The sequence below is a fragment of the Rhinatrema bivittatum genome, chromosome 9, assembly GCF_901001135.1.
Source record: "Rhinatrema bivittatum chromosome 9, aRhiBiv1.1, whole genome shotgun sequence".
NCBI lineage: Eukaryota > Metazoa > Chordata > Amphibia > Gymnophiona > Rhinatrematidae > Rhinatrema > Rhinatrema bivittatum.
This window is the reverse complement of record NC_042623.1, coordinates 235,323,615-235,343,751: the sequence shown is the minus strand read 5'-3', so window position 1 is coordinate 235,343,751 and position 20,137 is coordinate 235,323,615. Positions and strand designations below refer to the sequence as shown.

The following is a 20,137-nucleotide window of genomic DNA, read 5'->3' as shown; positions in this document are numbered from 1 at the left end:
AGTTCTAGTATATATATATATATGGCATAATTACTAATATAGTACCTAATTCACTAAGGGTTTTTCCCATAGACACAAAATGGGCAAAAAGCTTTAATGAATCTGGTCCATAACCAGAAAATATCTGTTTTCAGTATCTTCATTTAGTTATTTTTACAATATATTGTATGTGGGTAGTAAGAAATGTACTGCCCAGTTTTTGTAATCATATGGATGACCTATAGCTTTTCCACTTTGTTGTGCAGTTTATTTCATGAATTCAGAATTGTGTTCACTTGACTCTTATTTTCTTCACAACTGCCAACTTTATTAATGTATCATATTGTTGGGAAGATCTTCTGAGGACCTTATAATGAAAGCCCATCACACATTGCCCTCAATGTTCCCTTTGAGCCATGCGCAGGTGCACCCAGCTCGGCAAACAAGCAAACACAGGGAAACGCAGCACATACGCAGCAAAAGGAACATAGAATGGTGTTTCAAAGAATACTGCATGCAGATTTGTACTCTGGCTATAAAGAGTTGCACACAAGAACTTTTTAGTGCACATAGTGCACAAAAAATTAGAGGGCACACTGGTTCCCTTTTGCCATAGGCATGGAATGTATGTTTTGCATGTATGTTTAAACAAAGTCTTGTAATTTTAAAAATGTACTTACTGCAAATTCACAGCTCATAAATTCACATTGAGACGCATTTTCAATTGGTTTGTCCTTGGAACATGTAGTTTCCTGAATTGTATATTCCACTATGTGTGTAGGGCCAACAACCCACTGTCAAAGTTTCATTCAGAGAACAAAGAGAAGGCGTGTTAGCTGGTAATTTTAAATCTCATGGAAAATTCTGACCTGAAGAAGAGAGTCATGGTGCCCCAAAGCTAGTCAAGAAATGTTTATTTATTGTAATTACATTTTATTTATTTCCATTTATAACTCTCATAATCATCTAATTGCTCCATGTGAGATTTATGACACGAATAACACACAACAGCATCAAATTTATTATAACTCAGTTTTAAATTAGTCCAGTAAAAAGATAGCACCTTAATCTTTTGTTCATATTTATTTTCATGCGTTCAAATGGATTAACAATATAATCCTGCTGCTTTACACATAATCTGTCAGGCTTGGGGTAGAATCTAGCGAATATTCCCAAGCACCTTGTCTAGAAAAGCCTGATAAAGAAATATTTCCCAGCCCTCTCCTGGACACACACCTAACCGGTCTGGTTTTCAGGACATCTATAATGAACATGCATGAGATAGATTTGTATATACTGGCTGGGTGTGATTCCAGGAGAAGGCTAGGAAACACTGTGATAAAGGCACTGCTTACTGGGTATAGCTTGTCATCTGAATGATGGAGGATTTGTGCAAATTGAGCAAAGTGTGCAACAAGGAAAGTGTGTGTGGAATGTGCGTGTGCGGGAAAACGAGGGCATGATTTTTAATCTGCTGCACCCCAGCACCAAGTATCCTTCCTGTTATGAAATGGCTGATAGTGTAGAGCAAAGGTTCACTGCCTGGGACCTATCATCCCAATTTGTTGGAGATTATCACACCCACTGTTTTCTTACTTCTTGAATATCTTTTTCCCACTTGTTGCTCCCTGTTTTATTTTCCACCTTACCTGCATTGAAGCTTTTGTGACATTTAAGACAGCAAAATAGCGTGTCTGATTGCTTTCATAGTTAAATTGTTGCAAACTCCGCACAGCAGTCTCCCAATACACTGGCTTGTCTGGGGAATCCTGGACTGGACAATTGGGGCACATCCTGATAATATTCTCTGTTGCAACTGGTTAGCAAACAAAATACACAAAAATCTGTTAAAATTTTTCAATACTTGGGCTAGCATAAATTACTGTTATGGTACTTCATTTTATAGAATATGGTTTGTGTATTGCTGCCAAAATGAGCAGAAGAAATACTCAACCAATTAACTAATTTGTGCACACAGCCAGTTTGTGCACACTTTCAACATTCAGATATATTAATAAATTATGTACTCAGCAAAAACTATGTGTATGTGCAAATGCCTAAAAGTGCACAGCTATCACTGAGTACTTCTTTTGCTCCCTTGATGATAGTGTTTCTAAATGGGTTAGTTTTGCACATTCCATAACAGGAATAAATGTCACTTGTAAACCAGGGGACAAGCTGGGCATGATCTCAGTCTCTCAAACTGTCGACTAATTCTCTTCTTAGCACTTGCCTTGTGCCAAACATAACTTCCTTAGTAGTGTTCCTCCATGTAACTCAGGCAACACTAGCCTGCTTGAAACATAAAAGGGTCGATGCAATACTGTGCGCTCAGCCAAGCGCACTGTTTAACCCGCAGTTCGACGCAGGTTGTGTAGGTGCATCCACAGCCCCTTAAGCTATAAGGAGATTAGCGCCTCCACAACGCGCATCCAATGCACCAGCAAACTAATAGCGCTCATCACATGCAAATGCATGTTGATGAGGCTATTAGTCACCACAAATTTAAAAAAAAAAGTGCTTCCAATGTGTACATTTTTGCTCTCAGAAATTAACACCTGCCCAGAGCAGACGATATTAAGTCAGAGGAACAAAAGATTTTTAAAACAAAAGATTTAAAAAAAACATTTTTTTTAAGTGCCAGCGGTCAGGTTCGGGAAACAGATGCTCGTTTCCCGAACCCATGGCTGTGCGTCAATTAGGAAAATGGACGCCAATAAATTCAGCGTCCGTTTTCTTAACCGGCGGACGGCCGCGGACAGCCGACCTCTCCCTGGCACCTGCTGCCAAGGAGACGCTAGGGGCACGCAATCAATCCTAGCACCTCCTGGTGCTAGGATCGATTGCGTGCCCGACCCCTAATTTATATACTGCATGGCGTCCCCAGGAGAGGTGCCTGAGACCGCTTTAGCGTTTTTGGTTTTTTTTTTGCATCGGCCCTAAAATCAGGCAAGTCTGGAAAGAGCAGAAAAAAGTGCTAAATCACACAGATACAGCCTGCTGTGACTTAGTGAAAGCTTTGGCTTCTGAAGACAAGAGAGACGGATGGGAAATGACACGGGAGCTAGGCTGTGGAGTTCTGAGGGTGGAAAAGAATCTTTGTTTGAAGGGAGTGGCACCCAGCTGCTGGGAAGGAGCTGTATAGTGCTTTGAACTGGACCTTTGACTGCCTGCTACAAATGCCTAGGAGGTCCATATTCAATCATTGTCCGAATAGCCAGATAAAATTTGGAGGTATATTCAGTAGTGCAACTACACTACTGAATTTAGCTAGCTATCTTAAAGTTAGCCAGCTAACTTTATCCGGCTAACTATAGGAACAGCTCTTTCGTCTGGCCATTCAGCCATCTAACTGGGAGTTGCATTAAGCCACGTTAGTGCACTACCGCACAATAGACAGTGTATATCGCATGAAAGAGTAGTATCGCGGCAATATCAATCAATATATGCAATATTTTGCATCTCCTACCCAGGTTCCCTCCCCTATTAGAATGATCTTCCTTGCATGCAATTTGCATGCGTGAATAATGCAAATTCATGCAAAGAAGATCATTACTAGGCAATCCTATGCAAATATTTTATTGTGGCTGACCGAGAAGGTGGTCGGCCACGATAAAATGCCTTCACCTTTTTGAAAAGTGGCAAATGTGTGGCGGGAAGCCTGAGACCCTAACACAAGTCCTGAGGCTCTTCCCTCACATTTAAATAGCTGGCAAAAAACAAGAAAAATGTTGCAGCCAGATTGGGAGGTTAAGCAAAGTTTAGCTAGGAGTCAGTTTAAAAATAGAAAAATGGAATGGCAATAGTGTGCCAGCTTCCTCTGCTATGCCAGGACAGTCTCATGGTATGATCTGCGAGGTCACATAATTTCATGGCTCATATGACAAGACTGGCCCTGCACATTAGAGGATTTCTGCTGGCTGATGTTGGGCCCAAAGAAGAACCTGGGATACAACTATCAAGAGGGGAAGAAAAGACTGAAAATACCAGAACTGGGAAGAGGGAGGGAGATCTACATTTTATTTTATTTTACTCTTTTTTATGTTTGACATTTAGGGTTGGTGGGGTAGGGATAGGTAGACTGTATATGGGGTGGTGGGAGAGAAAGGGACACCTACTTGGAGTAGTGGTGGGAAGGCATGGAGACTTACCTGAAATGGTGTAGTGGGTGGCAGGTGAGGGAGAGTGTACATGGAGTTATGGAGGAGACAGAGATAGGTAGACCTATGAGGAATGGGGGGTACAGAGAGACCTACATGAAGCGGTGGTGTTGGTATGAGGGAAACAGGAAGAAGGAGACCTACATAGAGGTGGTGAGGGAAGGATAGGGGAAGTATTGAGTTGGGGGTAGGCAGAAAGAGAGTGGACTTGGGATGGGGGCATGAAGTGTGAGAAAGAAGGGTCAGGGATAGAGGGGAAAGACCCAGGATGGGAAGGGGGAAGAAGAATGAAGAAGAGAGAGGGAAGGGAAAGAGGGAGAAGGGGGTTAATGCTTGGAGGGAGAGTGGGAAGAGGAGAAGGAATACAATGAGGGAAGGAGGAAAGAATGTCTGGGGAGATGAATGACTGACAATTTTCACCCAACGCATCATTTTTCCTAGAGTCAGCCCTGATCATTTGTACCACGTTAACCATTCTTTAAATAATATTCTGCTCAGTCTATTGGTGTCCTTTCAGTTCCACTTGGAAAGAAACCTTGTGATAGATTTTACACTTACCGTATATTGCTTGTAATGGTTTTATCACATACTCCCTCTTAAAACTCTATTAATTGTGCTGTTCTAAAGTTTCAGCAGATGTTTTCATCCAAATCACAGGAATCTATAGAAGGTATTTGCCACAATTCATTATTTTGTCTTGGTTGATTATTAGAAAGTATTCTGGATCAGAAAACATCCGTGCTTTTTCTATCCAGACAGCTAAACTTTTTCTCCAATCAGTCCTCATGATAAAGTTTCTTTAAGTTTGAAATTATTTATTGCACAGGTAATTTTTCACTACTTACAATTGTTGCATTCCAAAAATTTGCCCCAAGGCAGAGATCTTTGGTTGCTGGAGACAGGGTGGCAGGAAGGAGAGGGAGGTTTCTTGGGTTGCAGGAGTTAGTTTATGATGGAGGTAGGAAGCATAGGAGATATAAGGCTGATTTGTAGTAAGAGAAAAGGTAAAAACTCGCTAGTTTCACAGGGTTACGCAGACTGCTTCTAGCTGATGGGCCAGAGTGGCCAGAACTGAACATTCTCCTTGAGAGCTGCTGAAAGAGAACGCCTCCACAAGCTGGGGCAAAAGGGGGGGCAAGGTCCAATGGTAGCGAGCCTAATGTTGTGAATGAGCTGTTTAGTGGACCCTTGGACCGACCTGTGAGAGACTGGGGAGAGGTGTACTATAGTCTCTAGTGAGTGACAGGTCGGGAGGCTGATACCAGGCAGGAGCTGGACGTGAGCTTCACCCTGGAAGCTGGTACTCCCCCGGGAGGAGCCCATAGGAGCCCAGCCGCTGGGACTTAGGTGATTCACCCTGGAAGCCGGTACTCCCCCGGGGGGAGCCCGTAGGAGCCCGGCCGCTGGTACTTAGGAGATCATGGAAGCTGGAGCTGGAGTGGGCAGGCAGGGATCAGGAGTCCGGCAGGAACTGAAGCAGGCTGGCATTGAAGCAAGCAGGAACTGAAGCAGGACTGGCTACTGGAACAAGACAGAAGCAGAAGCAGGACTGGCTACTGGAACCAGACAGGAGCTGAAGCAGGACTGGCTACTGGAACCAGACAGGAGCTGAAGCAGGACTGGTTACTGGAACCAGACAGGAGCTGAAGCAGGACTGGCTACTGGAACCAAGCTGGAACTGAAGCAGAACAGGTTACTGCAAGCAAGCCAGACAGAAGCAAGACTTGGGCACGGAGTGAAACAAGTCTCAGGCAGGAACGGAGTTGCTAACGCAATAGCATACTCTGGGGCACGGCGCAACAGAGAACCGCAAGGAACCCCGTTGCAAGGCAAAGTCCTGGGCTCCATGGCGGCCTTACATAGGCCATGGCGTCTGACGTCACGGATAGGGCGGAGCCTTCAGTGGCGGGAAACGGCCTTCATAAGCGCGGCTTGTGCACGCGTGCGCTTAGGGAGAAGGCGTCTAGGCAGGGCTTCTTGGCGGCGTACCCCCCCCCCCCGCGCAGATGCCGCAAAACAGGCCGAAGACCCTCGGTGATGGGCCAGGACCAAGGAGGTAAGGGCCTAGTCGCGACTGCCGTGACTGGGACCGCAACACCTAAAACCTATGTGACATAGGGGGAACATGAGGGACAGTCCCTTGAGCCTATGAGGTATCTAGGATGACTCATGTTAGATTGAGGGGCAATCAAGCTCTTCCCAAATGAGAGAAAGAAAGGGGGGAGGGAACTTCTCTTAAGGGCAAAGCTCCCTTAAAGGCAAGGCTCACAGATTTTTATCATGGGTTACAAAATGTGTTTCAGTATCAAGAATTCTCAGAAGGGAGGGGCTGCAGTAAACACAGTTAAGCTACAGTATATACAGATACAAACATGTACCCACTGCTGGGGACAGAACACTCTCCATCTAGTATCACAAGATACCACTATATCAGTTCTTATATCATTATGCAACAGTGTGAAGTCCATTGTAACTGGATCTTTCAAAGTTCAGGGAAGTTCGCGGTCATCTCGGTCATCCAGTCATCTAGGCGATAGGCGATATCTTCTTCAAGGGGTTTCACCAAGCTGAAATGAGAGACAGACAACACAAAGAAAGAAAGAGTCTCTGGAGTGGACAACGGTCCATGAAGTTCAAGTCTCTTCATGCGGCATGAGGAGCACCACCTCATTGATGGGCCTGTAGAAGATCTTGGCTGTCCCTTGGTTCACAGTCTTTACTTCAATCTTGGGAAAACGTCCGTTGTTTCCAGGATAAGTCTTGATGACGAGTCCCAGGGGCCAGCTGTTGCGTTGGGTTTGGCAGTTTTTGAGAAGTACGAGGTAACCTTCTCTAATGTTGGGTTTGTTGGATTGCCACTTGCTTCGATACTGGAGAGTTGGCAAGTACTCTTTCTTCCAATGACTCCAAAGGGAGTTGGCAAACTTCTGGACTTGCTTCCATCTACGCCTGTAAAGCTCCCCGCCATCAAGGTCTCAATGCGGCACGGGAATGTCGATAGTCTTTTGCATTAAAAGCATGAAAGATGCAATGTTCTACTCATTACAGGTTGCTACGAAGTTGGTTCCACAGTCGGAGCGGGTCTGAGTGGCTGAACCCCAGAGTTGAGCGTATACATGGAACCTTCTTGTCTGGTTGTAGATGTAGCTCAGTACTACTTTGCTGTCCATGTGAAGATGGACAGCATCAATTCAAATTCCATTTCAGCTGTCGTTAACTCCATTGTTTCCACTGCTAGCACCGCTCCACATAATTCCAGACGCAGTATGGTGTGGTTAGGCAGTGGTGCTAGCTTGGTTTTGCCGAAGACGAAGCCCCCACAAACTGTTCCTTCTGTGTCTGTTGCTTTTAAAAAGCTACCACAGCTATGGCCTTCACAGATGCATCTGAGAAGATGCAGATCTCTTTGCGGCTGGCTGTATTGAGTGGTACTGGAACATGGGTGCGTGGTATGTGGAACTATTCAAGCACTTTTAGGGAGCTCTTCCACTTTGCCCATTCTGGCTTCATTGCTTGAGGTAGTGGGGTGTCCCACTCAGTAGCACTTGATGAAAGCTCTCTTAACAAGGCTCTTCCTTGTATCGTGACTGGAGCCACAAGCCCCAGTGGATCGTACTGGCTGTTGACTGTGGACAGGACACCTCGGTGAGTGTACGGTTTACCTTGGGTTGAGACTTGGAATGTGAAGACGTCTCTCTTTGTATCCCAATTTATCCCAAGGCTTCATTGGAGAGGAGGTGTGTCCGCTCTCAGGTCCAAGTTCTTTAAGTCTTTAGCATGATTATCTGAAGAAAAAGCTTTCATTACTTCAGGACTACTGTAGACTATTTTGTGGAGCCTTAGATTTGTGCTTGCCAGCATGGCTTCCTCTGCAGTAGGTAAGGACTTTAGCTCGTCATCTATATAGAAGTCCTTTTCCACAAGGCGTCTGGCATCTGCGCCATATTCTTTTCCTCCTTCTTGGGCTGTCCTTCTGAGCCCATATGTGGCCACTGCAGGTGATGGACTATTACTATCTACCGAGAGGGGACTCAGTGTCTCAAGTCATCCTTGGTGACTTGAGACACTGAGTCCCCTACGTGTTCTTCTACATCTTATGGGAGGGGTGATCCGACTGGTAGCTGAATTGAGATTCAGTTCTTCGCAGCTTAGGATCTCCTTGGTGCTTAGGTGGTTAGGACATGGTTCAAATAGGGTAGGATGTCCATTCTCTAAGACACTCATAGCGTATGCCTGAACGCTTGGTCTCCTTGTTTGATTCAAGCAGACATCGCTGACTACCACCCATCCCAGTGCGAGTCGGTAAGCATAGGGAGTGGCTGGTGGGCCATCACGCATCTCCAGGACCTTGGTCAATGCTGGTGCATCTCTGTCCAATAGCAGCAGGATTTCTGCTTCTGGATCTAGTGGTGGGAGCTGATGCATTATAGACTTCAGATGAGAATGGTGCTGAGCGGATTCTGGTGTAGGAATCTCATCTCTGTTGTCAGGCATCTGGTTGCACTCAATGAGCATGGGCAAGTTTGACTTGTTGCTGCCGTCTATCGCCTCTATTACATATCCACTTGCTCTCCTCCCTGTCACTTGGGTGACCCCTGAGCAGGTTTTGAGTTTGTACGGAGAGTAGTGGTGATGGATATCAAACAAGTCAAAGAATTCTGGCCTTGCCAGGGATCTGTTCCTCTGCTCATCTATAATGACATACATCTTGACTGTCTTCTTATGTTCTTATGTTCTTCTTAGCTCTTCAGGATACACTCTAGCCAGGCATATTTTTGTGCAGGATTTCACGTTGTTATTTCTCCCTCACACTTGTGTGCATTTGGGGATCACTTTAGGTTCTGGCATTTGTTCTGCCTTCCCCTCCCCGCCGTGATTTGGACTAGGGTGTGAGGTTCCCAAAGGATGGAATCTTGCCCCATCAGGGTGAAGGGTGCTATCGTGTTGGTCACTATGAACACTTAATAGCTATTTTGCAGTCTTTAGTCATATGGTTAAATGAAGAACAATACCGGTAGCAAATTCTGTACTTTTTCAACAGTTCTTTGCGTTCTTTTAAAGGTTTCCCTTTGAATCCTTGACACTTTCTGAAGGGGTGAGGTTTTTTGTGTATTGGGCACTGCTGGTCTGGATTCTCTGCCCTATCTATATTGGATCTGATGAAGATGCTGAGGGTGACACTTCCATTTTGTGCACAGAAATGGGCTTCCTGCTGCTGCTGTGCTTATTGGTTGGCCTCTCGCCCACTCGGTGGCCAAATCTGTGTGTTTCATGTGTCCCGAATGAGAATCTAGGGTCATTCTTATGCCTTGCTAAGTCCCGTACGAACTTTGTGAAGACATGGAAAGGTGGGAACTCTTTGTGGTCTTCTTTGTACTGTGCACCATGCGATGCCCATTTATCTTGTATCTCGCATGGCAGTTTGTTTATGATGGTGTTCGTGCCTCATAGTGTGTCCAGAAGGTTGAGACTGGATAAATGAGTTCGGCCTTGATCGCCCCTATCTCTTGTAGGAGATCTCCCAATTCTTGCAACTTTTGGTTATCTCTACTGGATATTTCCGGAAAGTTTTCCATTTTCTCGAACAACGCATTCTCTATGGTGACTGGGTCCCCATAATGTTGATCAAGTCTCTCCCATACCTCTTTTAGAGCTTTAGGGGAATCATATGGGTAGACATTTTTTAATCCCTTCACATGTTTGACCGATTCATGTCCCAACCATTTTACCATCAAGTTCATCTCTTCCTTCGGAGTTAGTCTCATATCCTTCATGGCATCTTGGAAGTCAGATTTCCATGCCCTGTAACTTTCAGGGTGGTCATTGAACTTGTAGAGCCCTGCGGTTATGAATTCTCGGCGGGTCATGTACCATGCTAAGTCTTCTCTTTCTGAAGACTCATTCTGAAAGGCAGTAGGTCTTGATGGGTGGGTGTCTTGTGGTTTACCATGCATGTCACCCTTGTTGTTCATTGGCTCGGGCTGTGGTTGGACAATTTTATTTATTTATTTATTTGTCTCCTGTTTAGGCTCAGGGTACTCAATTGGGGCCCTTCTTAGATGTGGTTGCCTAACTCTTTCTCATTCCCTATCCCAATGGGATGCTGGGATCCATGATTGTATGGAAGTATTATCCTTGGAGCGTGTGCTTGGCACATGAGTTAGCTGCCGTGCATCCGTGTGATTTAGGGCCAGTGGATCGCTGCCATGGGGTTTGGTATTCATGGCATTTTGCGTTTCAGGTCCGATTCCTTCATTCAAGACAGCTGTTTGTGAGGGGGAGTGTGTTCTCTCATGATGCGAGGGTTGTTCTGGGGGAGGTGGCGTTTTGGCGTTGGCATGAGTTAGAGGGTGAGCTGTGACATACTCCAGCGTCCACTGGGCCAGGTCCTGTTGGACCATGGAGCCGAGTAGGTCCTCTCTGCCATCCTGGCCTAGGGCTGCAACGAATACCTTAGCTTCAGCTTCAAGGGCCGCTGCTTCTCCTTTCTGCCGCAACAAGTCCAGGGTGATATCTAGGTCGGCCTTTCTGAGTACCTGAGCAGCAGCAGCAGAAACAGCGACTTTCTGTTGTTCTTCTTCTATTCTGAGCTCTTCTCTTTTAAGAGCTGCTGCTTGTTCAGCATACTGTATGCGTGCTATGGCTGCTTGAGACTCTGCTTAGCTGCGAATGGTTTGAGCCTCTTGACCCATGTGACCTTACGGACCTTGTTATATACCTAGAGGTGTAAGAGTGCTGAGAGCTGATCTAGCTTATTGAATCACTTTCCTTTGCACTGTTAATGGTATTCATTACCATTTTCTGGAGTGTTTGGTATAAATTCTGTTGGCGGCCTTTTTCTTCAAGGCTTTCTGCTGTGTTAGTTCATGCTAAGAACTTGACATACTCTTCTGTGATGAGCTGATAGGTTTGGAAATGAGCCCTCAGCTGCTCTATGTGCTAATTAACGGCTCGATCCAGTAAGGCCGCGGTAAAAACAGTGAGGTAGTGTCAGGCGCACCCTTCCTCCCCGCACGCACAGTTCTCTTCACTAACTCCCCGATACTCTCCTCTAATCGCATGCAAATGCATGCCGCGGCTGTGAAGCGTTAGGGAAGGGTTATGCCCGCGCAACCCATTTTACTGTATAGGCGCTGTAACAGCGCCTATACAGTAACCTGGGTGCGCTGGTACCTGTCATTTCAAATGACATTTGAAATGACAGGCACCAGGAAGTGTAAAAAAGTTTAAAAAGTGTAAAAAACAAAAACCTGTGTGTTATATAAAAAAATAAAACAATTTTAAATACCTGTCGGAGGGCCGTGGGTCCAGGCGGCCGGTGGGCGGCGGGCAGTCATCAGCGGCATCCGGTAGTCCCTTCTCCCTTCCTCCCTCCCTCCCCTGCCTGGATGAGCGCCAAAATCGCACGGGCGGGTCGGCAGCGGGGGGGGGGGGGCGGCAGCAGGATCCGGGAGCGGCGGGTAGGCGGCAGCGGGGTCCGGGGGGTCCGGGGCAGCGGCAGCGGGGGGGGGGGGGGGGCGGCAGCGGGGGGCGGCAGCAGGATCCGGGAGCGGCGGGTAGGCAGCAGCGGGGTCCGGGGGTGGCAGCGAGATCCGGGGAGCCAGCAGCGGCAGCATGTTCGATCGCGCAGGCAGGTAGGTGGCAAAGTAAAGATGGCCGCCAGCACGGGAAAATCGTGCAATTGGCCGCTGAAGACGTGACGTCACACCCCGTGACGCCAAACGTCGTGACGTCACGTCTTCAGCGGCCAATTGCACGATTTTCCCGTGCAGGCGGCCATCTTTACTTTGCCACCTACCTGCCTGCGCGATCGAACATGCTGCCGCTGCTGGCTCCCCGGATCTCGCTGCCACCCCCGGACCCCGCTGCTGCCTACCCGCCGCTCCCGGATCCTGCTGCCGCCCCCCCGCTGCCGCTGCCCCTGCCCCCCCGGACCCCGCTGCTGCCTACCCGCCGCTCCCGGATCCTGCTGCCGCCCCCCCCCCCCCCGCTGCCGACCCGCCCGTGCGATTTTGGCGCTCATCCAGGCAGGGGAGGGAGGGAGGAAGGGAGAAGGGACTACCGGATGCCGCTGATGGCTGCCCGCCGCCCACCGGCCGCCTGGACCCACGGCCCTCCGACAGGTATTTAAAATTGTTTTATTTTTTTATATAACACACAGGTTTTTTGTTTTTTACACTTTTTACACTTACCATAGCAGGCCCGAGCCTTGCTACTTTTTCGTTTGTTTTTTTTTTGCCCTGGTCCCGTCCGGTCTCCTGCAGCCCCGTCCGGTCCGGACGGGGCTGCAGGAGACCGGACGGGACCAGGGCGGGTAAGCAATGTTTTTACCCTACACTACACTACACTAACTCCTACTAGGGGGAGGCGGTAAACTAGCAGGTTAAGGCCGCGGCAGAACAGCGGGTTACGGAGGAGATAATATCAGCGCCCGTTACAGTATCGCAGGGGAATAGCTAATTCCTTCATTATACAGCTTTTTCGTTCATTTACATGCCGGGTGCGGAAAGGGTTATGCGTCTGTTTTCAGAAGCGATACGGACGCGTGAAACTGGACACTGTATCGCCGAACTGCCTTGCGCGCCCGAATTGTGCGCTACGAGCACGTTACAGACGGGCAATCCTCGAGCGGACGATACTGGATCGAGCTGTCTGTTAGTACACATAGTCTTTTTGATTTACTGCTTTCATCTCTCCCTTTAGCATTTTCCATTTTTTGTTCTGTGCCATCTCTCAATTCAGTGGTTTCAGCTAGCTGCTTTGAAGTGTCATGCTGGGCCACTGCTTCAGCCATGCCTCTTTCCCAGTGATTAGATCTGCTCAGGCTAAACTTCTGGCAGTCACCAAGTCTGGAGTTAAAAGGGAGGAACTTTTGAATGCTTTGGATGCAGGGGCACAAGGCTAGCTAACACCTCAGGCTTTTTGTTTCTCGTCCCTGGAGTCAGTAGAGATCTGGTATCTTGGTATCTATAGCAACTGATTGCTCTCAGCTTCCTGCCCTTGGAGTCAGCAGATCTGGTATCTATGACAACCTTCAGCAGCAGAATTGCAACAGAGGAGTGGGGGAAGGGAGGAGCTCACCTTCGTAATCACTGTTCTCCCAGCCTACTCCCTGCCCCATCTGTAGAGTCAGCAGAGCTGGTATCTATGGTAACTAATTGCTCTCTGCTTCTAGCAGTAGCAGAGGGGAGGGGTGAGTTGCTCGGCAGAGGGAAGCTTGAATGGGCTTAAGTACCATCGTTAAATCTTTTGTCTGGGTCCTGGACTTGCCGCCAGTAGCTCAGGTTACATGAAGCTAAAATACTTTCTTTACAGCTCTTTTTTATCTTTGCTTATAGTATAGGCTGACTTTTACGGCCAGTTCCGTAAGTATAAATCTTCACAATCTTAGAGTTTTTATATTTGATTCCCTGGTTTCTCCCCACAGCTGAGGGCATGAAAGGCTTATTGAAATGCAAGGCAGTCATTTACCTTTAACGATTTCTATTCAATGCAGACCTCCCTGTTACAAGCTGTGCTAGGAGATACAGTTCTTTTCAAAATGCTTTCAGTTCAATGGCTGGCTTTTCACTTGCTATTTCCTGTATGATCTGAGTTTTTACTTCCTTTTCAAACAAGTTATAATGAGTTTTTACTATTCTGGATCAAGAAAACATCCATGCTTTTTCTATCCAGACAGCTAAACTTTTTCTCCAATCAGTCCTCACGACAAAGATTCTTTAAGTTTGAAATTATTTATTGCACAGGTAATTTTTCATTACTTATAATTGTTGCATTCCATACATTTGCCCAAAGGCAGAGATTTTTGGTTGCTGGAGACAGGGTGGCAGGAAGGAGAGGGAGGTTTCTTGGGTTGCAGGAGTTAGTTTATGATGGAGGTAGGAAGCATAGGAGATGTAAGGCTGATTTGTAGTAAGAGAAAAGGTAAAAACTCACTAATTTCACAGGATTTTGCAGAGTGTTTCTGGCTGAGAGGCCAACGTGGCCAGAACTGAAAACTCTCCTCAACAGCTGCTGAAAGGGAATGCCTCCACAAGCTGGGGGGCAAAAGGGGGGCAAGGTCCAATGGTAGCGACATAGGGGAAACATGAGGGACAGTCCCTTGAGCCTATGAGGTACCTAGGAGGACTCATGTTAGATTGAGGGGCAATCAAGCTCTTCCCAAATGAGAGAAAGTAAGGGGGGAGGGAACTTCTCTTAAGGGCAAAGCTCCCTTAAAGGCAAGGATCACAGGTTTTTATTAGGGGTGTGCATTCATTTTGAACGCATATGTAAAACGCAACTTATTTTTTTTTTAACTTAAAAAAAGTGATGATGCGCAACGCATCGCATTTTCAACTTATTCAACATAGCTACGTTGAATACGTTGAACCTAAATAAACACTTAAACCCCCACCCTCCTGACCCCCCCAAGACTTACCAAAACTCCCTGGTGGTCCAGCGGGGAGTCAGGAAGCCATCGCTGTTTTCCTTTGCGAGGAGCACGTGACGTCGGCGTCACGTCGGAGTGACGCGGACGTCACGTGTTTCTCCGCGCCTCCGCTCCGGGACCCCTTCCCCCGATTTACGATTTTTTGACGATAAATCGGGGAATTGTTATTGTATCGCGGCTCTAATGATTTTTGACGATTTAAAATACATCGGACGATATTTTAAATAGTCAAAAAACGATTCACATCCCTATTATCCACTGTGATGCCTAGATCTTTTTCCTGGGTGGTAGTTCCTTATATGGAACCTAACATTGTGTAACTACAAGCAAGGGTTATTTTTCCCTATATGTAACACCTTATATGCCCTATATGTAACACCCTATATGCCCAATCTTCCAGTCTTGCAAGGTCCTCCTGTAATCTATCACAATCCGCTTGTGATTTCAATAGCAGGGGAGCTGTTTTGCAAATGTATTGTTTGCTAAGCTACAGAGACATCCAATGGACATTACTGGAAATGCAGGATATTAGAATTTATTATAATTAACTTTCCATGATGTGCTAAATTATATTTGAACTAACAAATAAGATATCCTTGCATTAGAGTTTGGGTGGGCAATATTTGCCTGGAGCCAATGAGGGGCAAGGGATTGATTACTAATGAGCCTTCTTAATTAGGTATAAAGGATGGCTGTCCTTTGTTTAGAGAAAGAGAAGAGATAGAGGGGAACAGCTGACTGTTCCTAACAAAGAAAAGCAGTTTGAGTAGTAGGGCTGTGCAGAGGGTACGGATTCGACCGATTCAGTATTCGTATTCGTCGGCGGGCAAATTCATTGCATTCGTCCAATGGCACCCCCGATACGTTGATACGTGCACACTTTCAAATAATACTCACCGGTGAGAAGTTGTACATGTGCATGTGATGCAAAGAACTCCTGGCTCTCAGAGAATGAGTCCGATCTCTGGAGGCTACAGTGGCAGACCTGGAGTTGCTGAGGCAGACAGAGAGGTATATAGATGAGACCAGGGACATAGTAGCCAAGTCCCAACTTCAGACTGGCAGCCCTGGTGCTGCCTTGGAGAAAGAAGATCTCATGATTGGAGAGCATTAACCGGGTGCTACAGGATCCGCAGCAGGAAAGGATCCTGTAGCAAGGACCTGCTCTCCAGGTGATGCATTGTCCTTTCGCACTGAGGATATTTCCCCAAGACCTACTGCCCAGGAGGGAAGGGTTAGGTCGGCCGTCATAGTTGGTGATTCGATTATTAGGAATGTAGATAGCTGGGTGGCTGGTGGGCGTGAGGATCACCTGGTAACATGTCTACCTGGGGCGAAGGTGGCGGACCTCACGCGTCAACTAGATAGGATTTTAGACAGTGCTGGGGAGGAGCCGGCTGTCGTGGTACATGTGGGCACCAACGACATAGGAAAATGTGGGAGGGAGGTTCTGGAAGCCAAATTTAGGTTCTTAGGTAGAAAGCTTAAATCCAGAACTTCCAGGGTAGCATTCTCTGAAATGCTCCCTGTTGCATGCGCAGGTCACCAGAGGCAGGCAGAGCTCCGGAGTCTCAATGCGTGGATGAGACGATGGTGCAAGGAAGAGGGATTCAGTTTTGTTAGGAACTGGGGAACCTTTTGGGGAAGGAGGAGTCTCTTCCGAAGGGATGGGCTCCACCTTAACCAGGGTGGTACCAGATTGCTGGCCCTAACCTTTAAAAAGGAGATAGAGCAGCTTTTAAACTAGAACAAAGGGTAAAGCCGACAGTCGCTCAGCAGTGCATGGTTCGGAGAAAGGTATCTTCAAAGGATACTAATGATGCATTAGAATTAGGGCATCCCGACAGTGAGGTTCCAATAATAAGAAAAGTAGTCCAAGTGCCTGTACTTAAAAACTCACCTGAGCTAAAAAATTCTAACATCCCTATTAATTAAAAAGCAGAATGAAAATACAAACAAAAACAAACTGAAATGTTTGTATTGCTAATGCCAGAGGTCTAAGAAGTAAGATGGGAGAATTAGAATGTATAGCCATGAATGATGACATAGACTTAATTGGCATCTCAGAGACATGTTGGAAGGAGGATAACCAATGGGACAGTGCTATACCGGGGTACAAATAATATCGCAATGACAGAGAGGAGCACCCGGGAGGTGGTGTGGCTCTTTATGTCCAGGATGGCATAGAGTCCAACAGGATAGACATCCTGCATGAGACTAAACACAAAATTGAATATTTATGGGTAGAAATCCCTTGTGTGTTGGGGAAGACTATAGTGATAGGAGTATACTACCATCGACCTGGTCAAGATGGTGAGACGGACAGTGAAATGCTAAGAGAAATTAGGGAAGCTAACCAAATTGGTAGTGCAGTAATAATGGGAGACGTCAATTACCCCAATATTGACTGGGTAAATGTATCATCGGGACACGCTAGAGAGATAACATTCCTGGATGGAATAAATGATAGCTTTATGGAGCAATTGATTCAGGAACCAACAAGAGAGGGAGCAATTTTAGATCTAATTCTCAGTGGAGCACATGACTTGGTGAGAGAGGTAACGGTGGTGGGGCCGCTTGGCAATAGTGATCATAATATGATCAAATTTGAATTAATGACTGGAAGAGGAACAGTATGCAAATCCATGGCTCTTGTGCTAAACTGCCAAAAGGGAAACTTTAATAATATGAGAAAAATTGTCAGAAAAAAACTGAAAGGAGCAGCTACAAAAGTAAAAAATGTGCAAGAGGCGTGGTCATTGTTAAAAAAATACCATTTTAGAAGCACAGTCCAGATATATTCCACACATTAAGAAAGGTGGAAAGAAGGCAAAACGACTACCAGCATGGTTAAAAGGGGAGATGAAAGAAGCTATTTTAGCCAAAAGATCTTCATTCAAAAATTGGAAGAAGGATCCAACAGAAGAAAATAGGATAATGCATAAATGTTGGCAAGTTAAATATAAGACATTGATAAGACAGGCTAAGAGAGAATTTGAAAAGAAGTTGGCCGTACAGGCAAAAACTCACAGTAAAAACTTTTTAAAATATATCCGAAGCAGAAAGCCTGTGAGGGAGTCAGTTGGACCGGGGGTCAATAAGTAAATCTGCAGCTCTAACACTAAACTTTCAAAAGGGAAACTTTGATAAAATGAGGAAAATAGTCAGAAAAAAACTGAAAGGTGCAGCTGCAAAGGTTAAAAGTGTTCAACAGGCTTGGACATTGTTTAAAAATACAATCCTAGAGGCGCAGTCCATATGTATTCCATGCATTAAGAAAGGTGGAAGGAAGGCAAAACGATTACCGTCATGGTTAAAAGGTGAGGTGAAAGAGGCTATTTTAGCCAAAAAATCATCCTTCAAAAATTGGAAGAAAGATCCATCTGAAGAAAATAGGATAAAACATAAGCATTGTCAAGTTAAGTGTAAAACATTGATGAAACAAGCGAAGAGAGAATTTGAAATGAAGTTGGCCATAGAGGCAAAAACTCATAATAAAAACTTTTTAAAATATATCCAAAGCAAGAAACCTGTGAAGGAGTCGGTTGGACCATTAGATGACCGAGGGGTTAAAGGGGCTCTTAGGGAAGATAAGGCCATTGCAGAAAGACTAAATGAATTCTTTGCTTCCGTGTTTACTAGTGAGGATGTTGGGGAGATACCAGTTCCGGAGTTGGTTTTCAGGGGTGATGAGTCAGATGAACTGAACGAAATCACTGTCAACCTGGAAGATGTAGTAGGCCAGATTGACAAACTAAAGAGTAGCAAGTCACCTGGACCGGATGGTATGCATCCCAGGGTACTAAAGGAACTCAAAAATGAAATTTCTGACCTATTAGTTAAAATTTGTAACCTATCATTAAAATCATCCATTGTACCTGAAGACTGGAGGGTGGCCAATGTAACCCCAATATTTAAAAAAGGCTCCAGGGGTGATCCGGGTAACTATAGACCAGTGAGCCTAACTTCAGTGCCGGGAAAAATAGTGGAAACTATCCTCAAGATCAAAATTGTAGAGCATATAGAAAGACATGATTTAATGGGACACAGTCAACATGGATTTACCCAAGGGAAGTCTTGCCTAACAAACCTGCTTCATTTTTTTGAAGGGGTTAATAAACATGTGGATAAAGGTGAACCGGTAGATGTAGTGTATTTGGATTTTCAGAAGGCGTTTGACAAAGTCCCTCATGAGAGGCTTCTACGAAAACTAAAAAGTCATGGGATAGGAGGCGATGTCCTTTCGTGGATTACAAACTGGTTAAAAGACAGGAAACAGAGAGTAGGACTAAATGGTCAATTTTCTCAGTGGAAAAGGGTAAACAGTGGAGTGCCTCAGGGATCTGTACTTGGACCGGTGCTTTTCAATATATATATCAATGATCTGGAAAGGAATACGATGAGTGACGTTATCAAATTTGCAGATGATACAAAATTATTCAGAGTAGTTAAATCACAAGCAGACTGTGATACATTACAGGAGGACCTTGCAAGACTGGAAGATTGGGCATCCAAATGGCAGATGAAATTTAATGTGGACAAGTGCAAGGTGTTGCATATAGGGAAAAATAACCCTAGCTGTAGTTACACGATGTTAGGTTCCATATTAGGAGCTACCACCCAAGAAAGAGATCTAGGCGTCATAGTAGATAATACATTGAAATTGTCAGTTCAGTGTGCTGCAGCAGTCAAAAAAGCAAATAAAATGTTAGGAATTATTAGGAAGGGAATGGTTAATAAAACGGAAAATGTCATAATGCCTCTATATCGCTCCATGGTGAGACCACACCTTGAATACTGTGTACAATTCTGGTCGCCGTATCTCAAAAAAGATATAGTTGCAATGGAGAAGGTACAGAGAAGGGCAACCAAAATGATAAAGGGGATGGAACAGCTCCCCTATGAGGAAAGGCTGAAGAGGTTAGGGCTGTTCAGCTTGGAGAAGAGACGGCTGAGGGGGGATATCATAGAGGTCTTTAAGATCATGAGAGGTCTTGAACGAGTAGATGTGACTCGGTTATTTACACTTTCGAATAATAGAAGGAATAGGGGGCATTCCATGAAGTTAGCAAGTAGCACATTTAAGACTAATCGGAGAAAATTCTTTTTCACTCAACGCACAATAAATCTCTGGAATTTGTTGCCAGAGGATGTGGTTAGTGCAGTTAGTGTAGCTGGGTTCAAAAAAGGTTTGGATAAGTTCTTGGAAGAGAAGTCCATTAACTGCTACTAATCAAGTTTACTTAGGGAATAGTCACTGCTATTAATTGCATCAGTAGCATGGGATCTTCTAGGTGTTTGGGTAATTGCCAGGTTCTTGTGGCCTGGTTTGGCCTCTGTTGGAAACAGGATGCTGGGCTTGATGGACCCTTGGTCTGACCCAGCATGGCAATTTCTTATGTTCTTATGTTCTTATGTTCTTATGATCGAGGGGTTAAAGGGGTACTTAGAGAAGATAATGTTATGACTGGGCAGTGGGCAAGCAAGAGGTGGACCCTTGGGCCGACCTGCAGGTACTACACAGAGCAGGCCGGGAGGTAGAGTCAGAGCTTGGCAGGAACACCCG

General features: G+C 45.6%; 1 protein-coding gene across 2 annotated transcripts in view; it reads right to left on the bottom strand.

Annotated features, from left to right (window-relative positions):
• Window positions 1-20,137, bottom strand: part of LOC115099386 (fetuin-B-like) — a 108,158-nt gene that overhangs the window by 6,478 nt on the left and 81,543 nt on the right. For both annotated transcript variants that reach the window (XM_029616995.1, XM_029616997.1), the window contains exons 4-5: window positions 1,629-1,795; window positions 660-773 (exon numbers count right to left, since the gene is read on the bottom strand). In XM_029616995.1, the coding sequence (XP_029472855.1) occupies window positions 660-773; window positions 1,629-1,795 (281 nt within the window). The remainder of the gene's footprint in view (window positions 1-659; window positions 774-1,628; window positions 1,796-20,137) is intronic.